A 14929-nucleotide genomic window follows, 5' to 3' on the forward strand; every position below is an offset into this window, starting at 1 on the left:
GGAGAAAAACGAGCTGGAAGTTTAAACTGGAAATCGGCAAACAATGGCAGATTCCGTCCAGTTTCCGGCGTCCCCGCGGTTGAGGTTGGTCGGAGAAGAACGGCGGGTGAGTGGCGGAGCTATTGGGACCAACGGCGGAGATCAAGACGGCCTATGGTGGCCGCTGTCTCGATCGGAAGGGAGAGAGGTCACTGTAGTCGCGCGGGAGGGAGAGAGAGAGAGGAGAGAGAAAGCTTACGGGAGAGAGGAGAGAGAAGAGATAAAAAGCTGACTTTTTGGCAAAATTACCATTTTTCCCTTCGCAGTATTTTGATCGTATCTTCTTCGTTACAACTCCGATTCGGGTCTACTCCGTGTCTACGGACTCCTTTCGCCGTGCTCTACGCAACGGCGCAAGCGGAATTGCCAAATTCTTTCTCGATCAAAAAGTTGACTTTTTGCCTATTAAATAATGCGATGGCAAAATTGTCTTTTCGCTAGAAGATATTATTCCTACTTTTTAGATATTTTGTTATTTTCTTAATATTTTGTTTTGGGTTATTACAGAAGTCATCTACCTCACCACACCAAAATGGACTAGAGATGAAGAGAAATCAACCTAGAGAACTTAGGTGCTAGTCTTTCTCTACTATTTTTGGTGGAATATCAACGCCCAACTCCTATGACCAGGAACTTATTTAGGATTAGGGATCATGATAAGTCTCGACATATGCAATCTCATTATTTAGTTCTCATGTCCACTTATATATTCCTAGGACTATAATTGTTTTATTGTTATGATAATTGACCAAATATCATGGTTGAAAACAACTGGTCTTTCCCATGAATAACTTTATAAGTTATTACATAAGATGATGTCCTTAACATTAATGATCATATAATTAGTTAGCTTTAAGGGCATACTACTAACATAACATAGTTGATCATTTATTGTTTTAGTCTAATAACTATTGTTTTTCTTGTCTTGTCACATAGTTGTTATTTATGTTTTGCAAGGCATATGCAACTTGTTTAAGTTATTATTTTTCAATTTTCATTTAATTTGTGTTCATTGTACAATTTTCTTAGGGCTAATTACAATTTTGGTCATTGGGGTTTGGTTTGAAATCAATTTTAGTCACTGTGATTTCAATTTTCCCGATTTCATAACTGTACTTGTAGTTGTTAATAAATCAGGTCCAATCCTTCATTTCAGTCAGTTTGGTAGGGGCTTTATTGTCCTTTCGCCCCAACCTATTGCGTTGTCGTCGAGCATTGCTAACCTCTCCTTATAGGTTGCAGAGAATCAGCTAAACTCGGCTTGTTGACGCCAAAGACTTGGCCAACATCAACAGAGTTGGGATCGCATTGAGTTTCTTAACAAGTTTGACTCGATTTCTTTCCACCAAGGTCCGCTGGTACATGGTTAGAACCGGGACATGGCGAATCCTCACCGTACGACCTTCGCCTTGATGGGCTTCTCTAGGGACCAATTGACAAGTGAAGCTGTGGCATTTTGTTGCACTGTGTTGTATTGTGAGACGATTAGCAATCAGACGGTTGATAGAAGCCGAGGGGTGCAGAGCAAAACCCTAAGATCCTCATTCGTCCTCGTGAACTTTCTTAGTAAAACCACGACCTCCTCCTACTTGATTACCTCAAAACTTCTTAACTTTCATTAATTGTCCAATTGCTTCGCATCCAGAGATGAAGGCGATGATTTCAGAGGGCGAAGAAGAGGAGCAACATGACGATCGAGGCGCGAAAGGGAGATGAGTAGACAAACTCACGTAGGGGATGATGGCCAAGTCTTCTGACGAGCTCGAATAGAAATGGTTGACTTGGTGGCCCAACTCAGTCAGCGCATGAGTGAACATAATCAACAACCTATCCGCCACCCTATTCAGCAACTCACTGTCCACCATTAATTTACGGACGATATTCTCCACAAAGGGTGTTCGATATTGTTGTTGTGGCGCCAGTTCTGGTTGTTAAACTTGATGGCCAAGTTTGAAATTATGGTAGAGAAATTGGGTTAGGACTTGTCTTTGAGCTTGGGGGAGGAGCCGAACTCGCGGCAAACTTTGATGGATAAGCGTTGGAAGGTCTGACCAGAAGAGACGACGACCTAGTTGGACATTAAGGACCTGTAAATGGGTTTAGACAAAAGGACAAGAAAGCCCCTGCCAAACTAAAGAAAATGAAGGCTTGGACTTGATTTGTTAATGACTACAAATATAGTGACGAAATCAGGAAAATTGAAATCACGCTGGACCTATTATATGCAAAGTTGTAGGTACATTAGAGTTCCACTGACTCACAAAATTGAATTATTTTCATAGTTTATATTTGTATATGGTTTCCATAACAACACTTAGGTGCGTGTGAGGATATTTCTATCATTTCGGAGGATGAAGTGATTTTCGATAGTGTTTGGATGTGGTTGTCCAACCTTCGGCCAAAATTAAAAAAAGAACAAAAAAATGGTGATGTACCTCTAGTCAAAGATTAGATAAAGAGTAAGGAGATTATAAAGCACCGGTGGGTACCATGGCGCCAACTGCGGTGGTTCATTATTGGGCTAATAAAAAGAAATCTCAAGCGGGGACACGCGAGATGGAAAGCATTGACGCGCTCCAAACTTGAACTTGAAATTTAAAAATCCACTTCTTCAGTTTAACATCGTTAGCAACAAAAAATAATTTAGAGAAATAAAATTATAATAAAATGGTTTTTTAAACCAATTTACAATAGCAATTTTCATTTTCCAATGTATCAATCAACATTAATTATCATTAACCATAAGCTACAACAAATAATCGAAACATTGTGTACAATAAAAATTGAACCAATACAAATTATGGTACCTATCTAAGTACTCAAACTATTCCTAAAGGTCTTGGAACTCTAACACTGAAGTGCATAGTACACTTAGCATGAATGATAGTCGACAACCACATCCAAACATTATCAAAAATCATAGTATCCTCCAACATTATGGAAATATCCACATAGCCACTGTCAAAAATCGTTTCCTCCATGAAGGAAAATGAAAAAACATATGGTGAAAAATTTATGAGGTCAGTTTTACGTGCGAAAATTTGTCAAAATTACAACAATAAAATAAAAACTATATTATGCATCAGCGTCCACATAAAAATCCTAATAAGCACTTGATTAAAAGTTGGAGGTGCAACTCTTGGCATTATCATCACATTTGGCCCTGGAATGATAAGCTCAACCACTTCCGAGACTGCTACAACCACTACCACTACCACGGCCGTGATTGCCTCAACTTCCACTGCAATCCTCTTCCAAAATTGAGGATGAAATTTGTGTGGGTTCTGGCACATAAGTTGAGAGCCACCCAAATGACTGCACCTAGCCTAAACTCAAACCATTCTCTCAATAGTAAATCCTAACTCAAAACCCATAGTCTCATTCTACAACAACACTAAACCCACCCGAATAACTCAATGCCCAAAACCTGCCTCTTTTGCACCATATGTTTCTTTTCTTTTGAATTTGTTGCCATTACTTGGTTGATGATTGTATTATACTTAGCTTATTTTGAATATTTAAATTTTAATTGTAAAGTTCAACTGTTTTGTACTCACATTCATTTGTTGTAGGAACTTCCAAAGAGTGAATTGTGTGAGGACATCATATCTCAACCTATAGTTCATGATGCTGAAGGAAATGAAGAGTAAGGAAACAATTATGATCAAATAGGCAGTAATGATCAAAGAGACTTTAAGGATGAAAGAGGTCATGATGATCAAAGAGTTCGAGGTAGAGGACAAGCTAGTGGTGATCAAAAAGGTGGTGGTGGAAGCAGTTATGATCAAATAGGCAGTAATGATCAAAGAGGCTTTGGGGATGAAAGAAGTCGTGATGATTAAGTTGTTGAGGTGGAGAAGTAAGATAAGGCAGTGATGATCAAAGAGGTGAGGCAAATGGAACATTCTCATAACCTTCTTGTGCTGCTCACTACTTAGAGGTGACTTCCTCGTATGTTGCTAACCACCTCCAATTCATCATCTATAAGTTGCACCTCCATTACATCTTTTAGAATCTGCACATCTAATTTTCCTTCAAATGTTCATAAAGAATATTATGCGGTCGATAATCATTGTATGATTTTTGTTTTATTGTGACAATTCTGGCAAAGCTATAAAACCGACCTTAGACCTTTTATTACCATATATTTTTTCATTGTCCTTTACGGCCCAAACAATGTCATTTGTAGGATATGGTGATAGTATACTAAGCAATGTTTGAGGTAAAGTTCTAATATCATTGTTGAGTTTTTTCCTTATTAGCGTGTTAAGCTATTTGGGGGAATTATATAATATTTGTATCAAATTAAACTTATACTGTTGATTGGTGGATTAGTGAGCATAGGTTTGGGAGTTTTGTTGGTTGGTTAGAATTGTTGGTGTCATTGGACCTATTCTATGCATAGTTGTAGGTACATTGGAGTTTCACTAACTCACAAAATTGAATTATTTTCATAGTTTGTATCTCTGTGGTTTCAATAACAACACTTCGATGTGAGGATATTTTCATAATTTCGGAAGATGCTTTGATTTTCGACGGTGTTTGGATGTGGTTTTTCGACCTATGCCTAAAAGAAAAAAAATAAAACAGGATATGTACCTTTAGTTTATGATTAGATAAAGAGTAAGGGGCTATGAAGCATCGACGTGTATATCATGGCTCCAATCACGGTGGTTCATTATTGGGCTAATAAAAAGCAGTCTCAAGTGGGGACACGCGAGACGGAAGGCATTTACGCACTCAAAACTTGAACTTGAAAGTTAAAAAATCCACTTCTTTAGTTTAACATCATTATAAACAACAAATAATTAAGAGAAATGGAGTTAAAAGTACGTACTTCATCATAATATTTCATAGGCAAAGTTGCAATATAATAGTATTTTATACCGATTTACAAGTAGAGTTTCTATTTTCGAATGTATCAATCAACATTAATTATTATTAATCATAAGCTAAAACAAATAATCGAAACATTGTGGATAATAGAAATTATGGTACATATCTAAGTACTCAAACTCTTCCTTATGATTTTGCAACTCTAACACTGAAGTAGCTTGTACCCTTGGTGTAAATGATAGTTGACAACCACATCCAAACACGGTCAAAAATCACTGCATCCTCCACAGAGCCAAATGTTGTTATGGAAACCACACACAAATACAATCTATCAAAATAATTCAATTTTGCGAGTGAAACTCCAACATACCTACAACTACACCGCATATAATAGGTGCAAAACATCATTTGTGCCTTGAGAAAAAGTGAAAAAACATATGGTGACAAAGTTATGTGGTCGGTTTTATGTGTGGAATTTTATCAGAATTGCAACAGTAAAATAAAAATTATACCATGCATCAACAACCACATGACGATCCTAATGAATACTTGATAAAAAGTTAGAGGCTCAACTCCTTGCATTATCATGACATGTACTCGTGTTATTTGCTGTAGGAACTTCCGAAGAGTAAATTGTGTGAGAACATTATATTTTAACCTATAATTCATGATATTGAAGGAAATGAGAAGCAAGGAGAAAATTATGAAAGAGGATGTGATGATCAAGAAGTTGGGAGTAGAGGAGTAAGAGAAGCCAGTGGTGATCAAAGAGGTGGGTGTATGCAATTCTGATCAAATAACAGTAATGATTAAAGAAGCTGTGGGGATGAAAGAAGTCGTGATGATTAAGAGGATGAGGTGGAGGAGTAAGATAAAGCAGTTGTGATTAAAGAGGTGGAGGTGAATGCGACATTCTCATATTCCATTTGTGCTTCTCACTACTTGGAAGTAAACTTGGAGGTGATCTCTTCTTGTGCCACCAACCACCTCCATTTCATCCTTTAGAATATGCACATCCAATGTTTCTTCAAATGCTCATAAAGATCATCATGTGGTCATTTATGCATTGTATGATTTTTATTTTAGTATTGGAATTCTGGCAAAGCAACAAAACTGACCACAGACCTTTATTACCATATGTTTTTCCATTGTCCCTCACGGTCCAAACAGTGTTACCTGTGGGATATGATGACAATATACTAAGCAGTATTTGAGGTAAAGTTCTAATATCATTGTCGAGTTTTTTCCTTACATATGCTCCAAACTTGAACTTGAAAGTTAAAAATTCCATTTTTCAATTTAACATCGTTAGCAACATCAAATAATGAAGAGAAATTGAATTACAAGTACATACTTCATATGCAAAGTTGCAATAAAATGATATTTTAAACCAATTTACTTGAGCAATTTCAATTTTCAAACGTATTAATCAACATTAATTATTATTAATTATAAGCTAAAATAAATAATCGAAACATTATTGCTATTAGAAGTTATGATACCTATCTAAGTACTAACGATCTTGCAACTTTGACATTGAAGTAGATAGTATACTGAGAGTAAATAATAGTCGACAACCATATCCAAACACCATAAAAAATCAATGCATCCTCTAACATATTGAAAATATCCTCATAGTCCAGTGTTATTATGGAAATCACAAACAGAAACAATATATTAAAATAGTTCAATTTTGCGAGCGAAACTCGAACATTCCTACACCTATGCATATAATAAGTGCAAATAGTAGCATCAACAATTCTAATTAGCCAACAAAACTTCTAAACATATGCTCACTAATCCACCAATTAACTAATATAAGTTTCCTTGATTTTTATAAAAAAATCACATAAAATCACGAGAAATTATTTCTCAAGTAACTCAACACTAATAAGTAAACAAATCAAATGTGACGTAAAACTTTACCCGAGCACTACAGGGTATAATTTTACCATATCCCACAAATGACATCGTTTGCGCTGTGAGGGAAAGTGAAAAAACATATGGTGATAAAGTTATGTGATCGATTTTGCGTGTGAAATTTTGCCAGAATTTCACCAATAAAACGAAAATCATACCATACATCAACGACTACATGACGATCCTAATGAGTACTTGAAAAAAAGTTAGAGGCACATCTCTTAGAACATATTGTGGACGAATAGCTACATGTTGTGGAAGGGAATGTGCAACTTGTATATGTTAAGGTGCAACTTCTAGAATATGTGAGGGAGGTGATTGATGGGTGCATGAGTAAGTCACCTCCAACTCTACTTTCAAGTAGTGAGTAGCGCAAGAGGGGTATGAAAAGGTCGCCTCCATCTTTTTGGCTGAAGTAGATAGTACACTTGGAGTAAATAATAGTCGACAACCACATCCATACACTGTAAAAAATCAATGCATCATCCAACATAATGGAAATATCCTCATACCCAAGTGTTGTTATGGAAACTATAGACAAAGACAATCGGTCAAAACAGTTCAATTTTGCGAGCGAAACTCGAACATTCCTATACCTATGTATATAATAAATGCAAATAGTAGTATCAACAATTCTAATCAACCAACAAAACTCCTAAACCTATACTCACTAATCCACCAATTAACTAGTATAAGTTTCCTTGATTTTATAAAAAAAATCACATAAAATAATGAAAAATAATTCCCCAAGTAACTCAACATCATAATAAGTAAAAAAATAAAATGTGACGTAGAACTTTGCCCGAGCACTACAGGGTATAATGTCACCATATCCCACAAATGACATCGTTTGCGCCGTGAGGGAAAGTGAAAAAACATATGGTGATAAAGTTATGTGATCGGTTTTGCATGTGAAATTTTGCTAGAATTGTAACAATAAAACAAAAATCATACAATACATCAACGACCACATGACGATCCTAATGAGCACTTGAAGAAAAGTTGGAGGCACAACTCTTAGAACATATTGTGGAAGAAGAGCTACATGTTGTGGAAAGGAATGTGCAACTTGTATATCTTAAGGTGCAACTTCTAGAATATGTGATGGAGGTGATTGATGGGAGCATGAGTAAGTCACCTCCAACTCTACTTCCAAGTAGTGAGCAGCGCAAGACGAGTATGAAAACGTCGCCTCCATCTTTTTGGCTGAGTAGACAGCCACATCCAAACACTTTTAAAAATCAATGCATCCTCCAACATAATGAAAATATCCTCATAGTCAAGTGTTGTTATAGAAACCACAGACATAAACAATCTATTAAAATAGTTTAATTTTGTGAGTGAAACTCGAACATTCCTGCATCTATGCATATAATAAGTGCAAATAATAACACCAACAATTCTAATCAGCTAACAAAACTCCTAAACCTATGCTCACTAATCTACCAATTAACTAGTATAAGTTTCCTTGATTTTATAAAAAAAAAATACATAAAATCACGAGAAATAATACCCCAAGTAACTCAATACTATAATAAGGAAAAAAAATCAAATGTAACGTAGAACTTTACCCGAGCACTACAGGGTATAATGTCACCATATCCCACAGATGACATCGTTTGCGTCGTGAAGGAAAGTGAAAAAACATATGGTGATAAAGTTATGTGGTCAGTTTTACGTGTGGAATTTTGCCAGAATTACTGCATTCTCTTACTCCTCCACCTCCAACTCTTTAATGTGGATATTATAAAGGATAATCCCATTATAATTTCATTATGTTTTGACATTGGTCCTAAGACCTTGGAGCCAAAATACCGATGATCCAAATAGGCCACATTGCTTTTTAGCGAGAAGTTGTCAAAATTTACTTATGTATAACCCCAATGATTTCTTTTGTTTGTTAGTTAATCTTGCGTAAGGTATTTGCAAGATAATGATTAACAAGTTCAAATAAAATAAACCAAATTGTGTCATAAATACAACAAGCATAGACACAGACTGAAAAACCAAGTAACTATAATCATGAGAATAGGAAAAGGAAATTAATTCAAAATAAGATACATTTCATACTCTTCCAAGCTTCAAGAGCTTTAAATGAGCTTGAACATTGTCGCACACGAATGCACCTCAATCTAAAGAAAAATCTCATGAACCAAAAGTTGGTAGACCATTGATTATCATCAATTACATAATATTGTAAAATTATAATTTACTATGAAAATTGATATCTAAGGTTAAATATAAAACACTGGTACATACAAACCGTTGATTATTTATCAGCACAACAGTGAAAATTCGAATCATCCAAAAGAGTTGCATTGTTTCTCAGCGATGAGTTGTCAAAATTTACTTTTGCATTTTCCTCACAATTTATTTTATTTTTTAGTTAAGCTTGGAAAATCTTCTATTATATTGGTGGGTAAAGTTTTTAACCAAGCATTCTAAACGAAGTGTGATTTTCTCCTTTCAATAGCCTAATTAAAAGTATGAAAATTATGCATATGAGATAAGAAAAAATATGAGTGTCATTAAAACTGAGGTTAAAAATCAATGGAAGTATCTAAAAATATAACATGAATATTCATATCATATAAAACAAATGTGAAATACCATTAAGGACATAAAAGCCAAATCATCACACAATCAACCCTAATGTGCAAAAGCGCAGATCATCCAAAAGAGCTGCATTACTTAAGGATGAGTTGTCGAAAATTACTTTTGCATTTCCCTAATGAATTCTTTTATTTTTTTTTGTTAACCTTAGGTAATGTCTTTGATTAAATGCACCCATGGAGAATATTACTATCCCCAAAATCGGACCCAAATTTTTTTTTTTTATAATCTTTTTCTTATTTCAGGCATTCTAATAAAATGGGTAACATAGTCAACCTAATCAAATAACTGATATGTCAACATATATACCCGTGACATAATAAGGAAATAAGCCACAAAAATCATATATACAACCCTAAGTCTTACCTACTTATCATCCTTTAAATTCTTGTCGAAATAGATCTCCAAATCATATTGTAATAACTTATACTATCGATATGTACTAATGTTTTGAAAGGCAAGACGTTCTATGTCTCTCAAGGAGAGGCGTAAGCCTTTTGAACATTCAATTAATTACGACAAGTAAATATTAATATATGTAAACCATATGATCCATACCCATGTTGGGAGGTCATTGATTTATAACCACAACATTGATTTATACATATGCATGCTATCAAGCCTCTCTTTAAACCTAAATTGATTTAGTCATGAATTGGAGATGAATTAAATTTATATATATTTAAGATAGACTTGGCATCTTGCATTGAAAAGATTGAATAGAGGCATAAGAGCTATTAAATAGAGGGTTGGGTTAGAAAAATGGGTGGAAGGCTTGGGAAATAATGTCAAAATTGAAACAAAAAATCTGATTTTTCTAAACCTTCTATTGGGTGAGCATGAGAGCAAAGAATAAAAGGCAAATGACTAATTAGTTTAATAATTTTTTAAAGTGTCAATGGAGTAATTGAGGAAATGACACCGTGTTGCTTAAGTTCTTAAACTTTAAAACTATAGAGATGAAACAATGACATTCAGCTTCGGTCTTTAAACATAGCAACTACACATCCATAAGCCGATACGTCATTGTTTTGCCCAAAACATCTTAGGTAAGTTTAGGTTTCAGATCGTCTTCTTCTCTCATTTGCGGTGCTTCTGCAACTTTGCGTAGGCTTTCGAAATTTCGCGTACGCCTCTATAACAAGTCCACGAGAAGTGAGATGTGAAAAACAATCTAAAGAAGTTAGGTCTAGGAGACCTTTCCCTATAACTCGCACCTTAAAGAGTTCCTAGTCATAGGATTGTCAACTCGGCATTCATAATTCCCAAAGACTGGTATACACTGTATCTACTCAATTGGGAGGATGACTGGTCTTAAGTTATTTATGTTGAAAAACTAAGATAAGTGTTTAGGTGTTCACTAGGGAGTGAATTCACTAAGCGCGATCAATTGGGGGTCTTGTATGGAAGTTTTACCTGCATGTCAAACAAGATCTCCATAGTTGCAATAATGTAAATTAGTCATCGACTTGAGTCACCACATTTGTCCTGTGGAAGCGTAGTGGATCTTAGATCTACTAAAATGTTGTGCTCCTCAGGGGCATGATCATATTGTATGATTGAGGTTCATGATCAATCCATGAAGGTAGGTGAGTGTACAACAAGGGATCTCTACCTTGAGTAAAGAAGAAGAATGCTTTGACGATATGATTTAGGAGTCTTCGGCCGAAGCATTAGGTATGATTGACAATGGTGATTCCAATCATACTTGTATGAATCATATAAGTTTGAATATATGTTATTATTACAATATAATGTATGCATCTTATACATTGGTGAGTATGAGACTAGTTAATCCTCCATTTTTACATGGGTTTATTAGGGCCCATTCGGTGAAGTTTTCGAAGAATGAAAACGAGAAAACAAATTTGCATTTTCAAGATTCGAAAATGCGACTGGTAGATTAATTTGAAAACATATTCATGGAATAAAATAGTGAAAATGTGTCTAGTAGGACAATTTGAGAATAATAATGTGAGTTATTTTTCAAGTATACTTCTTGCTAATTTCAGACCTAATTTTTTTTATTTTTAAATTATGATATTCTAAAGGCTAAAATTATTACAAACAATGAAAATGTATAATTTGAGAATAATAATGTATACTTAAAATAATAATAAAATTCTAATTTTAGAAAAACCTAGATAATAAAATTATATTATCTTTAGTTTAAAATAAATATGAAATTGAATAATATATGATGGTTTTATCATAAAAATTAATATATACTGGTGTAGCAAAATAAAATAATGAACTGGATTGAAAAAATTAAAATTGATAAAAAAAAAAGAAAAAAAAGAAAAGAAAATCAGACCAACAAAAAGAGAAAAGAAAAGAAAGCAATCAGACATTGACCGGGTAGAAAATGAAAACAATAATATGGTGTTTTCAGTTTTTGTACATGAGTTTGATTTTGTTTTCAGAAAACAAATTCTAGTGAAAATGAAAACGATACACCGAACACATTTTTGGTAGAAAATGAAAACATAAAATGAAAACGGGGCATTGAAAACGTTACCGAAAGGCCCCTTAGTCCCTTTCTAAGGAAGTGTTTTTTATGGGCCCGGTATTAGCAATCTCATCTAAGACTAGGATGAGATTAAACAAACTTGTGACTAAATTTAGTCTAATCAAGGCTATGCCAAGCATGTGTAACAAAGAGCCCTTTAAGGGCCAAGATTTCTAGGTTTGAGACTTTTTTCTTTTTAATACAACAAATGTCTCAAATTTAAATGTTCCATATGAGCTTTCCTTTGCAATATAAATGCGGAAACAAAGAGAAAAATATAAAGAAGAACTAGCCACTTGGCACATGCATGATTTTTTTTATTTTATTTAATTTTTTTAAGAATTAAGAAAAGATAATATGGGTAGTTGTAACAACCTGATCCTCAATTAATTCTTAATTATTATTTTATTCAAGGAAATGACTAGAATACCCCCGGAATATTTTATTAGGGTAAAAGTTGATCTTTTCTTCGGAAAGGAATTTGAGGATTTCAATTGTACCATTGAGTAGAGCACATCGAGGTGAGTCCATAGACACATAGTGGGTTCAAATCCGAGTTGTAACGAGAGAGATACGATCAAATTACGTAGAGGGGCAAAATAGTAATTTGTCATGTTAGATTTTTAAAACTGACTTCTCTCTCTCTCTCTCTCTCTCTCTCTCTCTCTCTCTCTCTCACTTTATCTCTGGACGCGGGCTCCTTTGCGCTTAAATCCCTCCCCGTTAATGTACACCTGAAGCAACCCACCCACATAGCTGCCATATCCGGCCACCCCAACCCTCTAGACCAGTCCCGTTCAACTCGCCGTGAGGTCACGATCTCGACCCACCCGATTTCCTAGCCTGAAAACCCAATTCTAGTCGACGGTTTCGACTGGTCTTCTCCCCGACTATTCATGACGAGGGCGCGACAGTTCCGGCGAGAACTTCTGTCAGACTAGATATATTTTCGAACCCTCTCTCCATATTTTAACTGATGGTTGGCTAGGAATTGACCATTTTGTAGCGTAGGCAACTCGATTGTCAAGTAGGGTTTGGCCAGTTTTGGAATCGCCATTTCGGCCACTTCCGACCAGATTTTGGGGAGGTCCAAGAAATAAAGTGGTTCCAAATAGGGTGTTACATCTAGGGTAGGAGTCTTGAGCCGTGATTTGTAGATTTTCCGGAGAAGCGTTATCACTTTGCGGCACCAGGCATTGTCGAAGCGTGTCGCGGCTTGTGGGCAGTACGGTGGGGACCACTTTCAATCCTAGAATGATCCCTTGGTCCTCACGGGGCATAGAATTTCGTGGATCTTGATTCGGATAATGTTTGAGCCCCGAACGGATCTGGCCTATTGTGCGATTTTCAGGTTCGATATGTTTGAGCCTTTGGATCGTAGTCATTTCTAGATATGTTGATCTAGATAATTCCAGGACCATATAGAATTCAACGGATTGTAAATCGGAATCCCGGATACTCCGAAAATGCCAACCCTAGGGCTAGGTTCACATAAATTGTCCGGTAGTACGACCGAGACCTGCAAGCGAGGAAAGCAGCTTAGATAGATGGGAAATCTCCGAGACCTGCGAGCGAGGAAGGCGGCTCGGATAGATAGAAAATCTCCAAGACCTGCGAGCAGAGATTGCTGGTCAGGTTGAAGTGTTATTTCTGAGACCTGCGAGCGATGGGAGGTACGGGTCAGGAATGGGAGTATGCCTAGGAGGAGAGAATTCCAGCTCTAAAATATTATTAAACTAATCTAAAGGGAGTTCAACGTATAGCATATTTATGTTCAGTTTATGATTATTTCGAGTATTATGAAAGAACTACGTGTGGCTTGATCCCTCAATAAGGGTATGTAGGCAGCTTAGTATTTCAAGGTGCAGCCGCGAGGTTAGGTAACAAAGGTAGTTCAGTTAAGTTATTAAGAAACCTAACACTGTGCTGGGGATGTTATAAGAATTTATTTGAATATTGATAGCAGAATGATTTATTCGGCTCATTGAGGCCAGGGGCCAGAATAATATGATGTTTGATTGCTAGAATATATTTAAATGCACGCTGAACAATTGAGTTATATATAAATGTTTGCTGACAGGTGGAGACTTCTGGGAAAATATCAATTTACAGGGGAGGCTCTGTCAAAATTTCAGCAGAAATCTAGCTGCTGGAAAAACTAGGATTTTAGTTAGAAGGGCAATTTGGTCATGTGTGCTGACATTCGCCAGGTGTTGGACACGTAAAAGGTTCGGCTCAGATTCCAAAGTGGAATTTGGGTCGGGTCGTCTCAGTAGTTATGTTCCATAAAAGTGGGACATATTATCTGATTTTGTTTTTAGATAGCATGTGTGTCATGATATTACAGATAAACAAAATGCAATTGATAAGGATTATAGAACTCAAGGTAAATTGAGGGTTTTATTTTTGGGAGATTTACTATTATACCCAATACAGGAGCCCAAATTATTAAAAAAAAAACCATTTATAAAATAAACTTTAGAAACATACCCAAAATCCATTTACAACATAATAAAAAGGTTTTTAACTTCTTTTAAATTACAAAACTACCATTGATTTTTTAAAACAAACTCAACTCCAAAACTTCATTAAAAAAACCCAAAATACTCAAAAGGGCATCAAAGTAATTTAATAATCAAAATTAATTTCAATAGAGCCAGCTTTCACTTTTTGAGTTTGTTTATAAAAATTAAATGGTATAGGATTTATTTATAATTTTAGTGTTAAGAATGGATATACAACAAAATATCTCTTTATTTTTCCCATATTTCCCACGAGCAGTTAAATCTTTTCTTGCCAACCAAACGCCGCCGAAGGGTTTCGAGTATGTAAAACGAACGCGGCAATATAGTAATGGTTGTTTGCCGCTACTGTTTAGCGCGTAAGAGAAGCTATGGCTCCCCCCTAATTGTAATATATTAAGTAATGCAACTCATACTAGTTTCAAAACCATTCAGCGCCTCCATCAGTATTTTCTTTCTGCACGGAGTTTATTATATTATTTTACATCTC

The 14929-nt window shown here is 35.6% G+C and overlaps 1 protein-coding gene and 1 pseudogene across 1 annotated transcript in view; one reads left to right on the forward strand and one right to left on the reverse strand.

Moving 5' to 3' along the window:
* Nucleotides 1-1195: 1195 nt before the first annotated feature.
* On the reverse strand, nucleotides 1196-3020 carry LOC117615455 (annotated as a pseudogene).
* Nucleotides 3021-5388: 2368 nt separating this feature from the next.
* The window catches only part of LOC117615465 (eIF-2-alpha kinase GCN2-like), a 32106-nt gene continuing 22565 nt past the window's right edge, over nucleotides 5389-14929 (forward strand). Inside the window, exons 1-2 of the mRNA XM_034344550.1 lie at nucleotides 5389-5434; nucleotides 5555-5647. Coding sequence (XP_034200441.1) covers nucleotides 5389-5434; nucleotides 5555-5647 — 139 coding nt within the window. The remainder of the gene's footprint in view (nucleotides 5435-5554; nucleotides 5648-14929) is intronic.

This window comes from Prunus dulcis, chromosome 1 (genome assembly GCF_902201215.1).
Source record: "Prunus dulcis chromosome 1, ALMONDv2, whole genome shotgun sequence".
NCBI lineage: Eukaryota > Viridiplantae > Streptophyta > Magnoliopsida > Rosales > Rosaceae > Prunus > Prunus dulcis.